The following is a 23,006-nucleotide window of genomic DNA, read 5'->3' on the forward strand; positions in this document are numbered from 1 at the left end:
TATGACTTTCCTTTAAAAAACTTCCTACAAATAGTACCAAAAAAAAGAAAAAGTTTTTTTTTTTAACCCAACCTGCCTTTAGCAACTTTTCACTGTGTGATGAACTAAAATTAGATTCTGCTTGGGTGTCAATATTTCTACAAATTGTTAAAGAATGGATAATGCGCACAAAAATAATTTTGTGTTAACTGTAAAAGAAAAATTATAACTATCAAATTATAGAGTAATTTTCTAACAGTCTAGCTTTTACCTAAATTTTCTAAGTAAAAGTACGAACTTTGTACTAAGAAGAGGATATTTTTTTAAATAACAAATAAATCAAAACACACTTCAGCAATAAACACGAAAACTTTTATGTTTTTAAAGTTATAAAATACAGAATAGGTAACAAAAGGACGTTACAGCTTTCCTTTCTCAATTGCATTTTTTATTAATTTTGTAACATCATGAACTTCGCTGTAATGAGGCTCCAGTTCTCGACGAATTCTTTCCAGCCAGGATTTTACTCTTGGAACCTCAGAAATGGGATCAAAACCAATAATAAGAGGCTGCTCTATTTCACAACTGCAAAATATATCTGCAACTGAAATTTCATCTCCACAGAGGTAATTTTTATCTTTCAAGAAACCTTTTTCTATATTTTTTAAAACTTTTACAAAATTATCCTTGTAGAATTCAATCTTGGCATTGTTGACTGGCTTGTTTTCAAGTGAAGGAGTTATTACCTGAAAATATAAAATTAATCACGTATATAGGATTGAATATATTATAATTTAAATATATTCATTTATATTTGAATTAAGATACTAGATTTGAAGAAAAGAAAAGTAAACCAAAAGGTAAAAACTATTTGGAGCTTTCAGTTTGAATTATGTTTTATCATAAAATGTGCTAAAGTGATGTACCAAGTGTATGCACAAAGATCAAGTCAAAATTTAAACATTTAGCAATTTATACCAGTTCTGTAGTTGGAATAAAAAAGTATTTTGCGTGACTCACCAAAAGAAAATGTAGTTTGAAACCTTTTTTTCTTATTACATTTGCATTATTTATACAATAAAAAAAACAAATATATCGAGAGGACCCCCCCCCCCCCAACTACAGCATAAGCATTATTGATAACTCATTAGCAGCCCATTCACAGATTGTATCTCAGGCTTTCAAAACCTGAAAGAACTAGTAGCTTAAGATAAATAAATACCTTTGTGCTGAACAGTAAAGTAAACATAAACAACGTCAAAAAAGCACAAATTTGCAGATTACTGCATACATGTGCTTCGACATTTCAGGGAACGCCTTTTTCAATGCAAAAAGTAAAGAGCTTATGAATGAAAAGACATCTGACAAAAGCCAAGAACAGATAAGCACACAGCTTAAAAAATAAAAATAGCGGATTAGCCAAACACCCCAATGTGAAAATCATAAATCAATAAGGATCCAATAGGAATGCAAACAAAGGCCAGGAGCTGAGGAATTGAGAGACCTTTTCAGGCATTTAGTGCTGTTACATTGAAGAAATTGCCATTGATACATGTAAATCAAAACTTATGATAGTAAAGGCAGTAGTGAACAAACTTTACCTACATTTTTCATGATCAAACCTAGCAGTGGGAAACTACTTTTGATTATTATTTTTTTATAGAATTTGAAGATATCTAGTTGATATCTAAAAGTATGTTTTTCTTAGTGCTTAAACCAAAACATTAATAATCAGAAATAGATGCTGCTTTGCACGAGTATGGTGCGACATGTGTAATGATTAGAAATGAATTCAGCCTTGAAGAATCATTGTACAACTTTTGTAATAATCAGAAATGAATGCTGCTTTGTACAAGAGTGGTACAAACTAGTGATGTGGATTTGGTTATTTACCCGATTTACATCACTGGTCCACATCACAAAAAAATATTTACCTACCCAGTGGGTAGGAAAATATAAATTATACCACATATTTCTTAAATAATTTAAAGTATTTTATATTAGTGTGACGTTTGATTCAGTTTTGTTGAACTAAGTGCAAATACTATTGATCTCGACTGAGGTTGTTGTTTCATGTAAACAATTTTCCAAATGAGCATCAGTAGTTTGTTTTCTCAATTGAGGCAAAGAGATGTAAGTGGCATTTTCAAGTTTTGAGTAAAACACTTTTAAATTTTCATTCCTAGGTAGGCTTTCATTGAAATGTTTTTCTAAATGATGCGGTATAGCAGTATCTACAAGGGTACTAGTGTTATTTCTCACCCCAAGACAGAGAGGTCACCTGCCATTTGTACTGGTTATCTCAAAATTTTTAGTTTTGGCACTTACATCCCCTGCTTCTCACCACCTCAATTGTGATTTGATGTACTTCATGCAACTAAAAAAGCTGTTCTGATGCATTAGTCCTTCTACATAGTAAAGTCATTGACAGACCATGCTTGTGAAACTGAGTGCAATGGTGCAGTGAGGTGGGGTAGCTAATCTAACAAGAACTTTTGGTTTTAATACATATTGCCAATCCTAATATGGCAGATGACTCCGCCCCTCCCCCACAAGGGAAATTCTGGTTGTCCTAGTGATGGTATTTATCCTTGTCTAAATATGTTTCATAGAACCCTTCCAAAGAACCTTGACAGAATTTCTCCTTTAACTGTGTATCACAACAGAATGCTCCATCAAACTCCTGGTCTACAGAGAATTGTACTCCAGACAGGGCCGACGAGAGAGGCCATGTCAGTCTATTTGTAAACTAGGGCCCTGTCCTGGAATCGGAATAGTATTAAGTTTGTGGGGGAAGGGGTCCAGTGACCAAACTGACAAAGAACCCACCTCGGTTCTCACGGCTCTGATTACAAATGCACAAAAAAAGCACATGAAGGTTATGAAAATCCTAAAATGAGTTTTCGAATTTAAGCATCAATTCATACACAGTAGCATACTTGGCAACTGTCTCTTGTGTGATGTCTATTTTGCTATCACACGGTAACAGAAGTGGAAAAAATTCTTCTTAAAATTCTTCTTCTTACAAAGTAAAACCCTGCATTACTTTTTAATTGACTATTTTTAAAAATGTTTTTGAAAAATTTATTGAGCGAGCCCCGCGAGCCACAACATGACAATTGGCAGGCTACATGTGTCCCATGCAGGGGTGCCGACTTGCAAAAATTATTGAGGGGGCTAGACGTCACCGGTGATCCATGGGTTATGTAATCCCATAGCGCCCCCCCCCCCTCCACTTTTCCAAAAAAAAGTTAAGATTTTTTTAACCTTGAAAACGCCAATTTACATATTTTCTGGTGTATATGATTTATACAAACAAACAATATGTGGCATGGCGTTTTCAAAGTCAATCTAAGAATTTGTATACAAATTTTCTGGTTCAATTAGATCATGTCACTTGTCTTCAGAGTGGGACATTTTTACAGTTCTATTTTGGGGGAAGTCGTGCAATTCCGTGGCTAGTCACTGAACAAGCAAGGGCACTTGACTTGCATGGAAGGGCACTCCCAGTGCGCCTAAATACAAAAAGTATTGGGAGAGTGGGGGACACATCGCTGGTTTAACCCCGGGAAATATTCTAAATTGGAGATGGAAAAAGTAAGTTTTACAGTTTTTTAAGCATTTTAGAGTAATATATTATCAACATTAGAACCCCGAAAACTGTACTCTCGCTAACTCGACACTTGTTTTGGCTTTGAAAAACGAAAAAAAAAAAAAAAAACCCACATGTACGGTATTTTCGTAAAAAGTTAATTTAATTTATAGTATAATAATTTTGTTTGTAGACTATTGCAGAATAGGGAATATATATATATAAAAAGATTGAAATTATATTAAATAAATCTTAAACTATCATTAAAAAAGTAAAGCATAAGATATTGCTGTCGTACTTTGATTAATAAGTGAAATAGCTAATTTAAACTTGCTATGAATAAGGCTCAGAGTTCATTAAATAAAAATATTATCCCACAGTTAATTTGTTTAATAAAGTTAATATAGTATGTAAATAACGGGTTTTTATAGGGTCTTATACCTTAAAAATATTTAAGTATTTGAAAATAACTAATGCAGTACTATAGTAATACGGTAATAAAATAGTAGTAATATTTCGAAGTTTTAAATCTAACATTCTGTATGTAGTTAATTCTCTATTTTAGAGATTTTTAAAATTGCTTTGAATACCAATATTAGGGCTGTTTTTAGAAAGGTGCAAATGTCGACCGCCTGAATAGATTACTGAATTTGAAGTCGTTGACGACTGATCGAATATCCAATTCATCCAAAATAGCTCGGTGTTTATGAAGAACGGCCAAGTTGTTTAATCGCTTCTGCCCCATTGTTGACCGGACAGACTATCCGCAGGTTCGCACACTGGGATAAATTCTAAGCTCTCGCAGCAACGTAACACTATCATTATTCACACCACTCGTTTTCAGTTGACCTGCTTTTTACTGTAAAAATTATTTGTTGTAACCCACTACTGAATGTATTTTACAAGGTAACTATCTTCAAACAAGGAAAATAAAAAATACTGAGACAAATTTGTGAGTTTAGAAAGCATTAAATAACTAATAATCTTCTTAAATTATTGGGGGGGGGGGGCCTGTCCCCTCAAAAAAATTTTTGAGGGGGCTCGGGCCCCCTCAGGCCCCATGGAGTCGGCGCCACTGGTCCCATGTACTATATGTTATCCACGGGCACCCATATGCAAAATTTTAAGGGGGGGCTCAGATGTTTTCCCTATGGTTTAGCAGGATATTTTCCCCATGGACACTGATTTCAGTACAAATTAGAGTTATTAAAGTTTGACATTTTTAATAAATTATTCATTAACGGCTGGAGAAGAAATGTTTTTACATTTTTGCAAAGAAAAAAGTACTAAAAGAAAGGAAGTTCTAATTTTTAAGGAGGGCTTCAGCCCCCTTGCCCCCTTATATGGGCGCCCTTGATATTAGCCTTGCCCAGGCTTACAGCGAAAGAAACAATGTCGATACATACAGTAAAACCTGTTTACAACGATACTGTTGGGACCTAAAAAATATTGTTATAGACTATCTATCTATACAGTTTGATTATTCACGCTGACATTTCACTGGAACCAAGGAAAATATTGTTATAGACAGTATTGTTATACACAGGTTTCACTATACTAAATTTTGATCAGTAAAGTGATCAATCAAATTGCTGAAATTTGTGTTTGGAACCATGACCTTGCTAACATCAAAGGTGACACAAATTACCATTACCATGGCCACAAGGTTATGAATAGCACAAATTGTACCATTGACCTATTTATGAGCGTAATTTTAGACTTTGATCTATTTTCTGGGACACTCATCTTCTTGGGGGGGGGGGGGAGATCGAGTTCTCTGTGGCATTGAGGATGGTGTGCCATTACATTTGGAAAATGTTTTCCAACATCAAAGGTTGTTCACCCCATTACCCAAAATTGTACATAACACTATTTGATAAATTTTAACAATAACTTATTTCTTGAATTAAAGTAGCACTGTTACTTAGACTATTACTAAACAGTTTTATACATACCCTCTCACGAAAAATCATGCTACCAAACAATCTAGTATTGAGATGTTGCCATTCCAAATATTCATCTACTTTTGCTTGTTTTTTGCTGTCTTTTGGATACCAATGATCTTCCACCTTAAACTCTCTGACAAGATACCTTATCATGGCAATGCTATTTTAAGAAAAATATGGAGATCATTTCATTAATTACTTTTACAAACACGGAACAATTTTTTAAATTTTATCTTCATTTTCAAATGAGGCAGTAAGAAGCAAAGGGATGTAAGCAGTGGGCATTTTCAAGTTTTGAGTAAAACGCGTTAAAAGATAACGTCCTAGGTAGGCTTTCATTGATTTTTTTCTTCTAAATCAAGCTGCATAGAAGCACCTACCAGGGCTATTAGTACTATCTCTTGCCCAAAGACAGAGGAGAGGTTCCCCTATTATTTGTACTGATTATCACCAATTTTTAATTTTTCTTCTTACATCCCTTTGCTTCTCACTGACTCAAATATAAAATTATTGATAATTAATCAACAATTTAAGAAATGAAACAAATAATCTTATGTATTGTATGTAAATATAGTTTATTGCAATAAGTATTTACAAAAAAAATGTTTACTTTTGGATTTTAATAGTAAGGAAGTTTTAGTTTAATCAGTTTGTTTAATTTTTATTGTTGATGTTAATAACTACCAGGGGCGAACTGGGTCCCCCAAGAGGGTGCCGACCTCGACTACCAAAGAGAGCAAAAAAGAACTCTAAAGGCACCCCCTCCTCCCCTTGAAAGCACTCTTGTTCAGGGGTGCAAAAAAATTAAACAAAGAAAGAAATCAACGAAGTAGCACAGGTTTGAGGGCGCAAAAAAATAAAAACCACAAAGGCGCAGATGGGAGGGTGCATCGTGCTGATGGGCTAGTCTGCCCTTGATGACTACAATTAAACAGTAAATAGGTAATTACAATTTAACTAATAATAACTACAATTTAATACACAAGTAAATATAATAATAGCATCCAAAGTTAATAAAGCATCATATTCACTGACCTTTCTGTTAATATAAATCCATTGTGATAAATTACAGGAACTTTCTGAAACACATTCAACTTAGAAAATTCTGACGTCAGATGCTCTCCTATAAATACAAAATTTCTATGCTTAGTACTATTATACATGCTGGCTGCTAGAACCACAAGGACGGATCCAGCTTTTGGTTTCAGAAGGGGTTAAATGTTATTTCTGGGCACAAGATGAAGGTCTTGGATGAATTTTGCAAAACAGTATGTCCCAAAAACGCTACCTTGAACTATTTGTGTCCATTAAGGCAGTGCTTTTCAACTGATGTGCCTCGGCACACTGGTGTGCCAAGACAAGGTCCTTAGTGTTCCGTGGAATTTTTGGAGTTGTAGAATAAGGGAAAACACCTATTTTACCTGTGCAAAAAAATCACACATAATGTTCCTAGTTGCATCAAGTGTTGCTAGTTTCATGAAATTAATACCAACGGTATGAACATCTATTTTACCAATATGTAAAGAAAACGTAAGGGGAACAATAGGTTCCGATGCAATAATGAAGTGGTCAAAGTGCTAATTCCAGAAGATATTATCAGGCGACTAATTAATGACTTGATGGGGGACATGAATGGTTGATAAACTACAAGTCGCTGTTTTTTTTTTTTAATTTCATTTTGATTAGTTAACAGATATAAAAGGCTCACTTTTCTTACTGATGAGAATGGCATTCAAGATCATTTTATTTTTTGCAAAGAACTTTCTCATCATGCAACGGGTGATGAAATATTCTGCGTTACAGCTAAATTAATAAAAAGCAACAGGATCCAGTGTTACAATTGCACATGCAGTGATGGAGCAGTTGCAAAGATGGGAAATATCGAAGGGTTCATGTTGAATGTGAAAAATAAAAATCCAAGTTTCCCCCAACGCAAAACTCTCCTGGCAAACAGTATGACATTTGAGCCGAAGTTAGCCATGGTTCAGACAGTGAAAACCGTTAACTTCATACAATTAAGACCACTTAATTCTCATATTTTCATTTCACTTTCAGAAAACATGGAGTTGAGTATCACTCTTTGCTTCTTCACAAAGGAAAACTGCAGCCATAAAAAACTTTCCAACATGGAATTTGACAAACAGATACAACTAACTCTGAATGTAATACATTTGAAAAAAAAGTTCTATATCATCGATACAGAAATATTTCTGAATGTCACAGCTTCATGCCAATTTCAGAACTATCGCCATCCAACTTGCAGTCATGTTATAAAGAGTTATATTTGAGTAATACTTTTTTTAATTCATAAGCTGCAGCAGGTGTTTAGCAACAACACTTTCTTTTGCAGTTAAGGAGGGAATCGCTTCCAGCAGAGAGAACATGTTCCAAAATTGTTGACTGCAACTGGAGAACGGGTTCTTGAAGAATATGACTAAGAATTATATCACGAGAAGTTAGATGCATTGAAATTAAAAACTAAGAGTATTTAGTAACTGTCAAGATTCCAGCATAAAAACATTGGAAATAGCCTGTCAATGTGAAATGAAATTTATTATTCACATGAGAAAGGAATAAAATAATTAGCGCACTACATGTAATAAATGCAAAAGGACTTTTTATTTTATGAAATACATCAAAAATATAACTTTTAAAACTTTATAAATGTACTTTTCTTGTAATTTAAATACAATTTTAAACAAAACATGTGCTAATTTCATTTCGAAGGAGAAATAATTTATAATTGCAGTAATTTATTGTAAATGTAATATCAGTCACAAAATCTTTGTACCATAAGTCATGGTGGTTAAATAATTTTTATACTTTCCGTTTTTAAGTTTTTCGAATAAAACAAAGTGTTTTCATCAAGTCTAAAATCTCTACTTTGAGGGGGAAAAATCTGTTTAGATTTTACGTTATTAGTTTGAAAAGGATTTCAAATTGTATATAAGTCAATTTTCTCAATGTCTCTTCTGCGTAACATCAGTCACGTTTTTTTATTCCCCTTAATTTCACATAAAAAAATTTCCTCAAGTCTGAAAACAAGTGTGGGGGCAGTGATGTACTATATCATAGTATTTTAGATCAATTTCAGGAGAAACAAAATTTAATTTCAAGACAGTGCCGAATTTGTAAGTTAAAAATAGAGTCAAATTGTAACGTCAGTCACTGTGGACAGATCCATATCAGTTTATTACAAGACTAATATTTTCTGGGAAAACAAGCGTACACGGCTGATATTTTTTAGAATCTTAACAATATGAATCGAAGAATTCATGGATGGGGTGAGTATCGTGTTCACATGTATGCACAATAAAACGGATTCAAACCAAAAATTCAGCAGTGGAGAGAGGAATTCGAGTGTGGCCCACTGGACATGTTTAAAAGGACCAACTATAGCTGGAGTAAACCTAGCCTGGCAGCATTATGAAGGCTACACAGATTCAAATTACAGCATTACGATGCTGCGAGGTTAGGTTTGCCCCAGCTTATATATATACCATGAAAGAAATGCTTAAAATGATGGTAGAACCATGATTCAGAACAAAGTTTAAGCACTACTTCAAGTTGACCGGCACAGAACAATATAACTGGGTCTGTGATCCGTTGACGCATCAGCAAGGAACTTTCTTCATAAGAAAAATTTACTGATCTCAGGAGTGACCGCTCCTTAAAATTGGGGTTTAGCACCTTTGGATGTATTGTCTAACCACGGATTGTATGGAATTGGCAAATGTCCATTAAGACGATTCTATCGGAGGGGGGGGGGGGAGTAAAAATTTGATGCGCATGTTCCACTGGTTTGAAGGAGACTGCTCAATTTAGGGGCTAACATACATTTGCAAAAGCAGACATCCTTAAAACTAATAGATGCATCCATTTCCGCATCTAGACCGGATGTTTGCCTTTCTATACAATTCGTGGTCAGATAGTATATTGGCTGTTAGTAAAAAGAGTATACCTAAGAATTTCTGATCACGTTATTCATGAGCTGTTACTGTTACCATTATTTTTAGCATTGACAAGAACAACAAATTATCATTTCTGGATCCTTGATTAAAAACTTCCTGTAGCTCTTCTTAACATAGAGCTGAATAAAATGAGCCACTTTTCCTCAAGAAAGGCACAGGTGTCTGAGTCGTGTTAAGTGAAAGTTTGGGACTTGCTGGTCACAATAATCACTAAAACTCATGATATACTTTAATGCAATTTCTCAAGAAACTGAAACATTTAAAAGATTAAATGTTAAATCTACATAAAAACGCTTTTTTCCCTTCCTTGCTTTGATTAGTGAATGACGAAAAATTGTCCATATTGACAAAAGAAATTTGCTTCATTGTGCCGCAAGAATCGAGCCAACTATCAAGTGTGTCCATAAAGTTAAAAGGGTTGAGAAGCACTGCATTAAGGGAAGTCATGACACAGGGTTGGAAAAAAACCTTTTTTTGGTTTAAACCAGGTGTTTTTGTAAGACAAAACAACGTTAGATGAAGCACAAATTTGCAAATTACAGCAGACACGTGTTTCGGCGTTACACGGAATATGCCTTTTTCAATGCAAAAAATAATGAGCTTAGGATCAAAAGACATCCAGCTTTTGTCGGATGTCTTTTCATCCATAAGCTCATTATTTTTTTCATTGAAAAAGGCGTTCCCTGTAACGCCGAAACACGTGTCTGCTGTAATTTGCAAATTTGTGCTTCATCTAATGTTGTTTTGTCTTACTTCATTGTTCAGCACAAAGGTATTTATTTATCTCAGGTGTTTTTGGTTTAAACACTATTTGCAAGAAGACCAATTTTATTATTGAAAATTCATGAATGTTTAATAATTTAATTGTTAATGAATGTTTAACATTCACATTAGTACTTAATTACTTGATGATTAAATAAATAATTAAAAGTAAAATCTCGTAATTGCATTTACTCATAAGTAGCGATTTCTATAGGAGAAATGTTGTTTGACAATCTTTAACTTCTAAAAAAGCACAACAAATTTCATAAATAGACCTTGGCACAATTAAAAAATCAAAGAAATAATTTACTGTGAGAGTTAAGACATAATTATAAATAATCAAGAATAAAATCTTGCAAATCAATTTCCACATACTTATAGCTTTCTACGATAAATTTTTTAATAAAAACAAAATTAAAATCAAGAATTCTAAGCATAGAAAGTAGTTTGCAGTATCTACAAATAAATCACACGTCTGATGTACATTACAGAATTTTAAAAATCAAATGACCAACACACATTTTGTTTAAAGATAAAAAAAAAAGTTTTTGATCAGGTAATAATTTACGTATTATATATCAATGAAAGGACTTATAAAAATGAGCTTTAAAAAATCATTATGTTTTTCATTGTAAACATTATTTCTCATAGTTTAATGCATTTAAGAATATAATTTCCTTTTAAAAAAATTATTTCAATTAAAACCCTCAAGTAAAAAGACAAGTTCCGATGTTTTTTTTCCAAACTTAATGTATTCTTTATATTTTTACAATACAAATCCAAATAATGAAACTATTCTTTTAACACACCTCAATAATAAAGACATTTTACTATTAAAAATTAATATTTATTTATTCTTCTACCATTCATACATCATTCTTTTATTATATTAGGATTTTAAAAGTACTTTGAAAGGTGAGTAAAACAAATCTTTTCTGTTTTCAAAATTTTATACAATTGTTTTCCTTGCCCTAATTGCATCGTCTATCGTGGATATCCGCTTGCTTAAATGATACATGATTTATCTCTATAAATATTAAGTAATTACGCAAATTAGGTAGTAAAATAAAGATTTGTCTGAAATATGCTTTTGGGCTTTTTTGACATGGAAATAAAAGAGAAATGAAAGAAAAATAAATGAATAGATATGAAGACAACAAACTACTTGGATTTTTTCTCTAATTTTAGAAAAACATAGTTGGTCAGCCTTATATACCTAATAAGAAAAGTTGCATTGATTTAATGGAAAATTTACAGCGTCAAAACTTATTTATTTAGCCATGGAAACAAAATGGATAAATGCTAAGCACTTAGAGCCATTCATTAATTACGTAAGGATGATTTTGGCAATTTTCGACCCCCTTCCCCCATGTAAGGGTATGTAAGATTTTCACCCCCCCCCCTCCCCATATTATGTAAGATTCCATTTCGTTTTTCAAAATTATAAAATAATGTTTCCTACATCACTGAAATTGTAATTAAATTCATTATTATAATTTTTTTTTTTAAACATTTTTGAGCAAAGAAATATTTACTAAATGTAATCTAGACTGATCGTTTACTCGACAAATATTTTTTGTATATGATGCGATACTAGTTAAAAATAGACATGCCATACAGTGCGATTATTTTATTATATATTTTACACTATTCATTCCTTGTAAAGCAAGTAAAAAACAACTCATCCTAATACGTTTTTTACCTTCCAGAAGCAAATGAAATATGATCCCTGCCAAAGCATTTGACTGCGCGATTTCTAATATAAAAAACAGATTGGAAAATATTACGTAAGAATGGGTACCGACCCACAAGTAAGGGTATGTAGTGATTTTTCTAACCGCCCACCCCCTCGGGACCCTTACGTAATTAATGAATGGCCCCTTATAGTTCACTGCAAAAGAATAATTTACAGAAGTTAAAAATTTGTTCAAAAGGTCATAGGATTAAGAAAAAGAAAAAACCTTTTCTTAAAGCAACCAGTTTAGATTCAAAGGGTATTTGATTCATTTTTAAGAAAATAACAAGAGCCCTGCAAGGCTGTGACATTAAATCGTAAAATACTTTCAAGGACATGATTTTTAGTTAATTAAAATTGTATTAAATTAACGTGTTAATTATTTAAAGTCAACGAAATCCTTCAAGCCCACTTCTCTGTTTTATTACTATAACGGGAGCCACGCCTCCGCGCATGTGACTTTATTATCAAACAAGATTAGATTCCATAAAGTGTTGCCAAATGATAATTTCAAAGCTTTCAAGTCGAACGCTCCTTCCTTGGAGGAAAGAACGTATCGCTTAACAAATCCCGTGGGGAGGCTCATCATTTCCTCGATCAAGGGAGTCAATCGCCCCCACCCCTCCCCAGATTTTGGAAATTAGATACAATTATGGATTTTGTTGTTTTTCCATACAAAATACATCGAGTATATCCATGAGCGTAGCCAGAATTCCAGTTAGGGAGGAGGGACATGCGTTGGCGTAACAAGGTAGTGATCCCTCCCCACCCCAGTACAAACCTCGGAAGTTACTTGAAATTATAGTCCTCTCCTGCGACTAAAATAACATTTTTTGCTATTTTCTGTTGGGTCCCTTGTCTAGCGCTGGGATTACGTTCTACGAAAATGTTGCGTAAAGGGCGGATCGCATCCAGCTTCTGGTTTTGGAGGGGGTAATTATTGGAAAAGGAGAGGCCAAATAGGGCGTCTGAGGGACTTTTTTTGAAATACAGATCCTCAAAATAGTTTTAGGTAATATTTGATCGCTAAATGTACATAATTTCCAATTGTAAAAATCGTCATCATTTAGTTTTTTTTAAAAAATCGTAACTTTTTACTTAGCTTCCGGATGTCTGAAGTTAAATTTAGGAAAATCACAAACACGGGGGGGAAAAAGAACTTGACATTAGTATGACCATCATTCACTGAAATATGAAACGCTGTGTTTCGCAACTTAAAGCACTTCACTCAGTTTTCAGGGGCCATACAGCGGCTTTTTTTTTTTTTTTTTTTTTTCATTTTTCTTTCAAAATTACCATTATTTGCACTCTTCTGGTAGGTGCTATATTCTCAACTGCTTTTCGGTATAGTCCCTTAGAATTTTGAACTTTTAATATCTCCTTGAATTTTGGTCGTAAACGTTTCGAATTTTTTTTATGTTTGATTTTTCTAAATGCAACGATAGGGATCAGGAACCATGTAGAAAGTTGAATTTTGTATTTTTTTCCGCTTGAAAGTTTTAATACTTTAACTCTGCATCTTATTTGGATCATTTTTTCAATTGAAAATGTGTATCTATAGGACTTACGATTAAGTAAATAGAGGTCTTACCGATTAAATGCGGGTTCGCTGTATGTGCCTGATATGTATAAAGAAAACTGAGTAAGCTTACTGTTTAGAAAAATAAGTTAACCATTTTTCAGTCTTAGTAGGACATTAACACATCCAAGATTTCTCACGTCACTACCATAATAGAATCTTCCTTGACTACCAAATCAGAAAAGATCATTTGCTATTGTCAAGTAATCTCTCAAAACTTCTAATGTGTCCTCTGCCATCACTTCTAAAAACTCATCTAGAGTTCTATAAACAATTACAAAAAACAGTGACCCCAACTCTTATTTTAAAAAAAGCATGCCAAAATAATGCATGCTTCATTGCACGGTTTCAGTAATCTCAGAAGATAGGATTCTAAAGAAGGGGAAATTTTTCTGTTTGCAATGCTGCTTCTGCATAAAATCAAAACTTATCCGCATAAAACAAAATTAAGATGTCAGATCTTATTGTGTATAATCCAATCTGCGTAAAATATAGTATATTGGTAAGGTTTTAAGACACTTTCAGGCTCAAAATAATCACACAATGTAGAAAAGTGAAATTATGTTTTATTTTTATATAACAATAGTAAAACATTCGGTCCCTTCAGGTATCTAGGATAAAACATACAAACTGCTTTACATTACACAGAAGCAGAATAAATTAATCCGCATTTGTTTAATGATGTCTTGAAAATGAAACAATGTAATTTAGTTTAGTCTTTCAAAATTTTAATTCCACTAATTCACCTAGTTGTGCAATACATTCAATTTTGAATTGTGAAAAAATTCTAGTAAATCTTCTAAGATTAAAAACAAAAACTTGGGGAGAAACATGCTAATGATAACAAATTGAAAACACATTTTAGCACACAAATTTTGACTCCAGTATTTCAGTTCATTGCACAATAAAAAAAACTTCAATTATTCCAATAATTAGGTCAACCAACTTCAATTAAGAAAAAGAATATGTCTTAGAATAGTATTCACAGTAAAATCATTCATAAAAGCTTAGTAAAAACTTAAATTTTTATTGATTGATTGGGTTAACATTTTGATAATTTTTTGCCCTAGTTTTCAGATGTTTTTTTTTCTGTAAATTAAAATCATACTCTAACTTAATAACAAATTCACAGTATAAAATCAAAGTAATACAAAATTTCATTTAGAATTTCATAAATCTTATAAAATTAACATCTCAATTATAATTGAAAAAAATCAAAACTTAGAAATAATTGCACTGTATAATAGTGGTATACTTCACAAAAAATGTCTGAATAACACTTGACACTAAGCAAGATTTATGTGCAGATTTGTAATTCATGACAAAATTGATACCTTTAATGATGATTGCTTCTGCAAAAGTTTCAGTGACAGATATTTAAAAAAAAAACGGGAAAACAAAATGTAGACGTTGAAAATGATGCTCAATGAAGTGATGTAACAATGCATTACTCATAATGAAATGCACAAATATTTCATGATTATTTTCAGGGCGGGATTTAAGGGAGGACAGGCGGGGCTACTGCCCCGGGGCCACATGATTGCACAAAAATATTATTATCAATATATCAGAAAGCCCTGCTTGCAAGTATCCGTTAACTATCAATTTTTTATTTGATCGAGCATTTTAGTGGTAATATATATATATTTTTTTCTTCATTTAATTTGTACCTATGAGTTAAAAAAAAATCCGAAAAATGGTTTACTTTGCAGGTCATCCTTACAACTTCTCACTTCTTGAGCTCAAAAATTTAAAAATTTGACGAAATGACTTGAATGGAAATTTTTTAACGAAAATGCCTATTGAACACATCGATTTTCTTCCGCTTCCCGTTTTTTTTAATTAATAACAAAGAATTTTGAATTAATCATTAAAAATCTGTTATAATTTTGTATTGATTGCATGGGAGCGTATTTTTTTTTTACCAAAGAAAGGATTTAGCCCTTTAAGTTGGTGAAACTCCTATAATAAATCAAAGTATCGAATATTTTCGAAAATATGATCTTTATGAACCCTGATTAGGGGCTTCCACTCCTTCGTTGCCCCGGGGTCTCCAGACTTCCAAATCCGGCCTTGATTATTTTTGTTTTTGAGAAGCAAACAGATTCTTAACAGATGTTTTATTTCAGCAAACACTTTTGTAACACTTAAAGAACGAAGTACAAAAACAATAACATAAAAAGTACTACAAATATATTTCAGATAACTTTCATGATTTTTCACATTTCAAAAGAAAAGAATTTGATTAACAACAAATAGTAAAAGTATTTTCAAACAAATAATTCCTCATTCATTAAGCAATCATGTACTTATGATACAGATGAATCAAAAAATTAAAATCGAACACAATATGATTAACTCAGTTTCATACAAAATCTACATACCATAGGAAAAAAAGGACACTTGGTTGAACACATAGTAACTTTCAAATTTAACACAACATAATAGATATCTAAAACTTCTATGACTATTCCTCAGAACTCAAATAACCTAATTTCTATCCACACATTCATATTAAAGCATTATGAAAGTGCTTCGTAAACTATTCTTACATTTTAAAGGTAACTCACGCTATAAAGATGCTTCTCAGAAGCTAATACAATAGCAAATTATGAATTGTATATAATTTAACTACAAACATATTTCCACTATAACTTTGCATAATTTTTAAGGCTTCGTTTCAAACAAAGAAAACAACACTTTGAAATCTACAAATTTTCAGAAATTGAAGGCGCTAATGAATGTAAAGGCCTGCTTTAACAAAATGACATTATTGCATTCCAAGAATCTTTGATTTTGATTGCAAAGAGAGCTTAAGCTCTCATTCCGTAAAATTTTGTATTGATGAGTATCACAAAAGGATGCGTAAGAAATAGCTATTCTCATTCAAAATGCTTGTATCTTCGGCAGTGAAAAAAATCGGCCTGCAGTTCTATTCCATCTACAGTCAAAAAAGTTCATGGAAGTTGCCCATGAGTGGAAAGCATTCTAGCTTTGTGCTTCATTTCTACATATGGACGTGTTGGAGCAGTTACCTTGAAGCAATACTGTTAGGAGTTTCTGTAGTATCACTGATGCTTTCATCATTGTCATTAGCAGCTTTTTTACATTCTGTGTCCTTTTGTTGGCGACGTTCAAATTCTGCTCTAAAGTTTTCAATATCTTGTTGGCTGTTAAAAAATTTAAAAGAAACTATGTTATATTTTATAAATAAATACAAATGTGAGGACCAGCAACATGCCCTGGGCTCAGCTAGGCTGGTCCTAGTCGATTAGTCCCCAATGAAGATCAATGGCTTTCTTAAAGTAGTGCCATACCTAGGCCATGATATAAGCAATGATACAATGCACTTGGTTTGCATAGCAGGGCACTTCAGAAACTTTAAGGAGAAGAATTTCACGCATATTATATGGCTCCTCCAGAGCCACTTGTTTGTGTGAAATTAAGCTCATATTGATACACATAAAAATTTTACTTTGACAATGGGAATTGAACCACTTTTGGAAGCAAACACAGCACGGAAATGTGGGGCAAAGTAAAATGGTGAAATATTTTCTCCGCTTTTAGCGCCACTTACCTAGTAATATTCCGACTATGTAGTAACATATGTAGTTTATTTCAGTCAAGAAAAAATTATTTCTGAAAACCACAACATATAATACAAGCAATTTTCAAAAATGGATACTCAAATTACAATAGTTGTAAGTCAAAAATTATTTTGACATTATCAAATGATAAAGTTCCTTTATTAACATTTTAAACACCGATTGGGACCTTTTAATAGTCGGTGCAGTACTTATTTAGTTAATACTTAGTTTATTTGTGTTTTTAATATTTTTCACAATTAGTCAAGTGCATGAGGGACAAAGTGGGATGGGGCAAAGTGACATAGCTCATTTCGTTTACTCATTCAATCATTTACTAAATCTTTTACATATTCATTTATTATCTAATGTATTTTCATTCATTTGCTCAATAATTCACTTATTAATTCATTCATTCACCTATTTTGTTATCAATTCACTATTTTATTCACTCATTTATTTTTCCTCATGTAAAAATATTTATTCATTAGTTCATTGTTTCATTATCTTTTCATTTATTCAATTATTTTCTTATTTACTCATTAATTTGTTCAAAAATATTTTCCACAATCAAATAGAAAATATTTTGTTTTTACCTTTGCCCCATAAAAAAGATGAAAACTTACTTAAGCCACAATTTTACTGCTAAAACTATAAAATACTGTAATTTTTATAAAAAGTACAATGTTCTTTCTTCATGCACTGTAATTTTCAAAAAAAAAAAATCAATTTGTTCATTCTGAAAAAGCTTAGTCATCTATTTCAATTTGCCCCACATTCCCCTACATATATATCTTGATTATAAAATGCTTTACAGATAAACATTGCTCATAAAACATACATTTTAAAATTTTTTATACAAATATGAGACATACTTACCTAATTTGAACAAAAAGAATTCCATTTATAATATTTAACATGTCTAAAACACTGCTTAAAGATGGCGTCTGTATCTATATGGATAAATGTATAAATATATATATCAGTTTAAAATATATAAATTTGAAAAGCATCTTTATGAAAAGCAAAATTCTTTCAACCAGTTTTTTTGGTTTAAAAGTTAAGCTATCATAAAACTAAAATTCTTGCTAAAAAATTTAGAACACATCTCATATGTATAGTTTCTGGGCATTATCTGATTTTTCTCTACATCTACAACAGCAGTCTTCAACTTTATTTTTTTATAAAGGGCCAAATTTTTATTATGGAAGTGCCTACGGGTTCCACCGCTGATCAAATTACATAACATACTACTTATGTCGCCAGCTTTGCAAGGTCCACCTCGAAAATAAAAGTTACGTCAAATGAAGCGTGTTCAACACTCAGTTCACTTCTACCCCCCCCCCCCCCCCGCCTCCCGCAAAAAATAGTAACATTTTGCAGCAGATTGCAGAAAAAAACCCAAAAATGAAACATTTTAAATCCTCCGATTAGCGGAAAAGCCTTTAAAACAAAAGCTAGAATTTTACTTGTTCATATTAGAGAAAAAAAATGGCAACAGATCTTTCGTCTCAATGATTTTCTTCACCGTTATAAATTTTAATAAAAGCATTGTTGCAGAAAGTTGAGATGAAGCACTGAATAATAATTTGAATGGAGGAAAGCCTTCAAAAATAGGAATTTTATGTAGAAATCAAACCTTGCGTTCGACGAAACTCACCGGTCGACCGGCAAGTAACCGGTTCCGGTTACTAACCGCAGCGTTCTATGATCAACCGGTTACCACATCGGTTACCATTCTAAGCAGTTGATTGGTTGTTTGGAGCACGTGATCATTAGCTGTCACGTGATTAACTAACCGGTCGCTACCAGTCGTGCTCGTCGAATGTAAGCTAAGTGTCACAATTAATAGCTTTTAATTGATATCTCCTCTAATTATTATTGGAATATTATGTTAAATAACCAAACATAAAGAGGGGAAGATTACGAATCCATCGATACCTGGTTCGATGGTCAGTTCACTGTCGTTCAGGAGAAGTAACTTGGATACATACGCTCAGTTTTTAATTATATAAGATTTTCTTCAATTTAAAGGGAAACAATACAGTTATAAAATAATGTACAGTTATAAAATAAGTTTTTGTTTAGTAACAGACAAGTGGAAAAGTGGCCCGCAACCAGTGGCGTAGCTAGACCCGACTTTCGGGGGGGGGGGGGTTACTTCTTTTATATATATCTATATATATATATATATATATATATATATATATATGTGTGTGTGTGTAATCGCTTGGAATTTTTTCCTTTCTCTTCTCTCTTCTTTTTCTCTTTTTTTTTGAGACTAACTTTTCGGGGGGGGGGGGGGGGGGTTTGTCCCCAAAACCCCCCCCTTAGCTACGCCCCTGCCCGCAACCAGGGTTTCTCAAGGGGAGCCATATCGCGCCCTTGGAGGCTTCGGAACAAATTAAGGGGTCCACATGAAAAAGTATGATAATAGAGGAGCTATGAGCCTTATAAAGGAGGTCGATAGTTGAATTATTTAAAACTGGGAATAAAATCATTCAGATGAGGAATTTTTTTGAGTAGTGAAAGAATATTTCAATTCAAGGATCATTTCCATGAAATATCTTTGCCATTGAAATCTTTTTTATATCTGCATACATACAGAAATACGTACATACATGCATTCCTTAGAGGATTCATGTGAGGGGGCCACGAAAGATGTTGGTACTCACAAGGCGGCCGGAAGTCAAAAACGGTTGAGAAACCCTGATCTACACCACCTATATCCAGCAAAAGAACTTTTTAATTGCAAAGATCTACTGAACGCTTTAAGATTTAGCTAAAATCTCCCAACCTGATTAAATTTTGATCCCCACTTTGCACGCCTAATACAAAACCGCCACAAGTCAAAGTGTTGATTTTAAGTTATATAAATGTCCTGGTGCATTTTTATATTTTTATTTGTGCTGAGTGCCATTAAAATGAAAGAGTGCCACAAAAAAGTTTATTTTTGTCAGTCACGCCACAAGTCAAAAATAGTTAATTTTGAGTTATGTACATGTCTTGGTGCATATTATTAGTTCTATTAAAATGCAAGACAGCCACAAACGAAAACAAAATTTTTAACCATATTTTTGAGATGTGTCAGTGTGTTACTATAAGAATTTAAGCTAAAGTGCACTACATTTGAATTGTTTTTTCTTGAAAAGCGGTTATAGCAGATATGGCAGTGTTTTACTAGGTGTGCGACTTCATCTCATTGTATAATGAGTTCTTATTGCAACAAGTTCTGAAAATACTTCACAGAGAATACATTATAACCTCCAACTAAAATTACACAAGGACAACATTTTAATAAGCAAATATATGCAACAAACAATTATTAAAACATATGTACTATTTTTTTTAAAAGCGAGAAAATTTTTGAAATAATAGAAGTGCCTTATGAGTCTAAGTTTGAAAAAAAAAAAAAACTATTCAGGGTATTAAAAACTTCACTGTCATAGAAAGTAATACAGTCAAATCTTCATATATCGAACTTCCATATATCAAAATTTTCTACATATCGAAATCCCAGTAAACTTTCATATTAGTCCAGTCAATAGGTAGAAAAAAATGGGCTTACCTTATAAAAAAATGGGGTCAAAGATTTTTTTTTAAAATTTGTATATACAAGTGCCAATATGAAAAAACCAAGTTATCCAACACGAAAGACCTCGGGAGAAGTTTTGGGGGCCGAAAAACCCTAAAAATTTGTGACTTTTTGTAGTATTTCCAAAATATCTCAAAAATGGTTAAAATTAGAGAAAAACTTCGAATATAAATGTTGAAGAAGATTTAATTTCCTTCAAATTTTGTCATTACAACATTTTTGTAGCATAAAAAGCAAGCGAGTTACAACTTCTTGAAAGTCACACTTTTTCTGAACCCCTCAGCAAAGTGCATCAAGGTGCATCGGATAACGGAGGAAAAAAGGAGAAATGCCGGCTGCCTGACCTTGGAAATGATTTGTCTTTCGCAGCTAAGGGTAAATCAGCCTCTGTTCCCCTTAACATAAACAAAACACCCCCATTCTATCCTTTTTTTCCCCTCCAAATGCGATGTATTGACTCAATAGCTACGCATATTGGTCATTTCAGAGTTCGAATAAGAGTATGTTTAATCAATCTGTGTGTTCTGTATTACAATTTTTTGTAGAAATGATTACGCCTGACCAAGATGTTTTTTTTTATTTGCAAAATCAGTTTGAATGAAGGCAAAATAAGGATTGTGAAGGAGAAGGGAATAGAAAATCTTCAGAGATGCAGTGCAAAACGTCAAAATGAGGATCATCAGTGATTTAAAAGAAGTGACAATTCATACTGCCTGTCACAAATGCTATATCAATGAGCAATCAATCTCTTCTCTTGAAGTAATGGTTTAACCTAACTTGGTAAGCTAAATTCCTCAAGAAAGATTTCTGGCAAATTATAACAACAAAAATTGTCTTCCAGGCAGGCTCAAGAAGATGCCGGTTTACTGTTCTTTCAAAGGTGAAGGTGTGAAAATCTCACATTTGAATTTCCACTTTCGGGCAACATTTTTCCCATGAGAGGGCAGCACTATGCAGTTCAATTTCGTAGACTACGTTGTGAGGTCAGTTCAGACTTTTGAGTTTTAGTTCAACTTTGCGACCAACAGGCATGTGAGCTGTGGTCATTTTCCGTTGCCAGGCACTGACCGGCCAATCAGCCCTCTCCGTCATCTTGTCGACCTTTTCAAAAAAATCAAGAATTTATTACCGAGCGTCTCTTTTTTTTTGGGTCCTACCAGCTCTCCGTGAAGGATGTCTCTCTAATGCACCACGAGTGGCGAGCCGAGAATTATGGAAATTCTTTAAGAAAAAATGAGAGAGAGTTTCTGGTCTCTTGACAAGAAAACAAAGTCAAACAACTTATCTTAATCCAGACCTGAGCGTGGTCGAAGAAGTGCTTACAGAATAAGGAAACGTCAAGAAGGAAGAGGGGCTACCTTTGAGTGGCGAATGCTTTTTTTAAACAAATATAGCAAGATGTCTCGTGCATAAGCCGAAGTTTCCAAAGACTCCTCTGCTGTATTCCCAGCGAATATTAACATCTTGCAGTCCTGGGTTATTAACTATCCATAAGTGATCTTCGCATAACATGATGAACTGTGCGCCATTTTCTTAATAGCGAACTTCCACGAACTGTTGCCTTCCGTGCCATGCTCTTCATTATCATTTGTATTGTATCATAATATGCCAGATCTTGTTTCACGATTTTACAGAGTGCACTCTGCCGTAATAATATGAAGTATCCTAAATAAAGATTGTTCGGTAAGTCAATTTTATCTGTTTTATTACATTTGTCTGCGACTCTAACGCAGCTTTTTCCGCTCACGATGCATGCCTTTCTATATATCATCTCCGGCCATAATATCTATCATTTGACGTAATTTATCATCATTTTAACCTAATTTATCAGAAGGAAATTGAAAAGATTGTTATAGCGGGCGAGGATATGGATCTGTTGGGGCTGATGACAACCTTTCAGCAGGTACAGGGGTTCTAGGACAGCCTTTCATCAACTTGTTCTTTTTCAGACCTAGAAGAGGGAATACTTGTGATTTGTTTTTTTTTTTCTCCCACTAAATCCTTAAAGTCTGACCCCAGTAATGTTCCTTTTATCTATGCGTTTAGTGGGTGTGATATGACATCGGCAATCTTTGGCCAAGGCAAAGATTAAGTTGTGCAACATAGTCAAAAAAATTCCTGAAGTTTCGGAAGCTATTGAAGTATTTATGGATCCAATCAGTCATCATGCCGTAGCTGCAGCTGGAGAAAATATTTTAAAAATATTATACACAGGTGACGTAAGGTATTTAAACCTATCTTTGGATAATTTGCAGTGATTTAA

General features: G+C 33.2%; 2 protein-coding genes across 2 annotated transcripts in view; both read right to left on the bottom strand.

The window, feature by feature from the left end:
• Nucleotides 1-329: 329 nt before the first annotated feature.
• On the bottom strand, nt 330-12,562 carry LOC129221440 (glutathione S-transferase theta-1-like). Its single transcript, XM_054855924.1, has 4 exons — nt 12,212-12,562; nt 6,553-6,640; nt 5,527-5,677; nt 330-725 (listed from the first exon to the last, which is right to left on the bottom strand). Exons 1-4 carry the CDS (start codon nt 12,321-12,323, stop codon nt 399-401), a joined length of 678 nt encoding a protein of 225 aa, XP_054711899.1. The 5' UTR covers nt 12,324-12,562; the 3' UTR covers nt 330-398.
• Nucleotides 12,563-15,245: 2,683 nt separating this feature from the next.
• The window catches only part of LOC129221443 (clustered mitochondria protein homolog), an 88,324-nt gene continuing 80,563 nt past the window's right edge, over nt 15,246-23,006 (bottom strand). Inside the window, exon 35 of the mRNA XM_054855928.1 lies at nt 15,246-16,734. Coding sequence (XP_054711903.1) covers nt 16,596-16,734 — 139 coding nt within the window. The 3' untranslated portion in view covers nt 15,246-16,595. The remainder of the gene's footprint in view (nt 16,735-23,006) is intronic.

Source organism: Uloborus diversus, chromosome 4 (genome assembly GCF_026930045.1).
Source record: "Uloborus diversus isolate 005 chromosome 4, Udiv.v.3.1, whole genome shotgun sequence".
In the NCBI taxonomy this organism is placed as follows: domain Eukaryota; kingdom Metazoa; phylum Arthropoda; class Arachnida; order Araneae; family Uloboridae; genus Uloborus; species Uloborus diversus.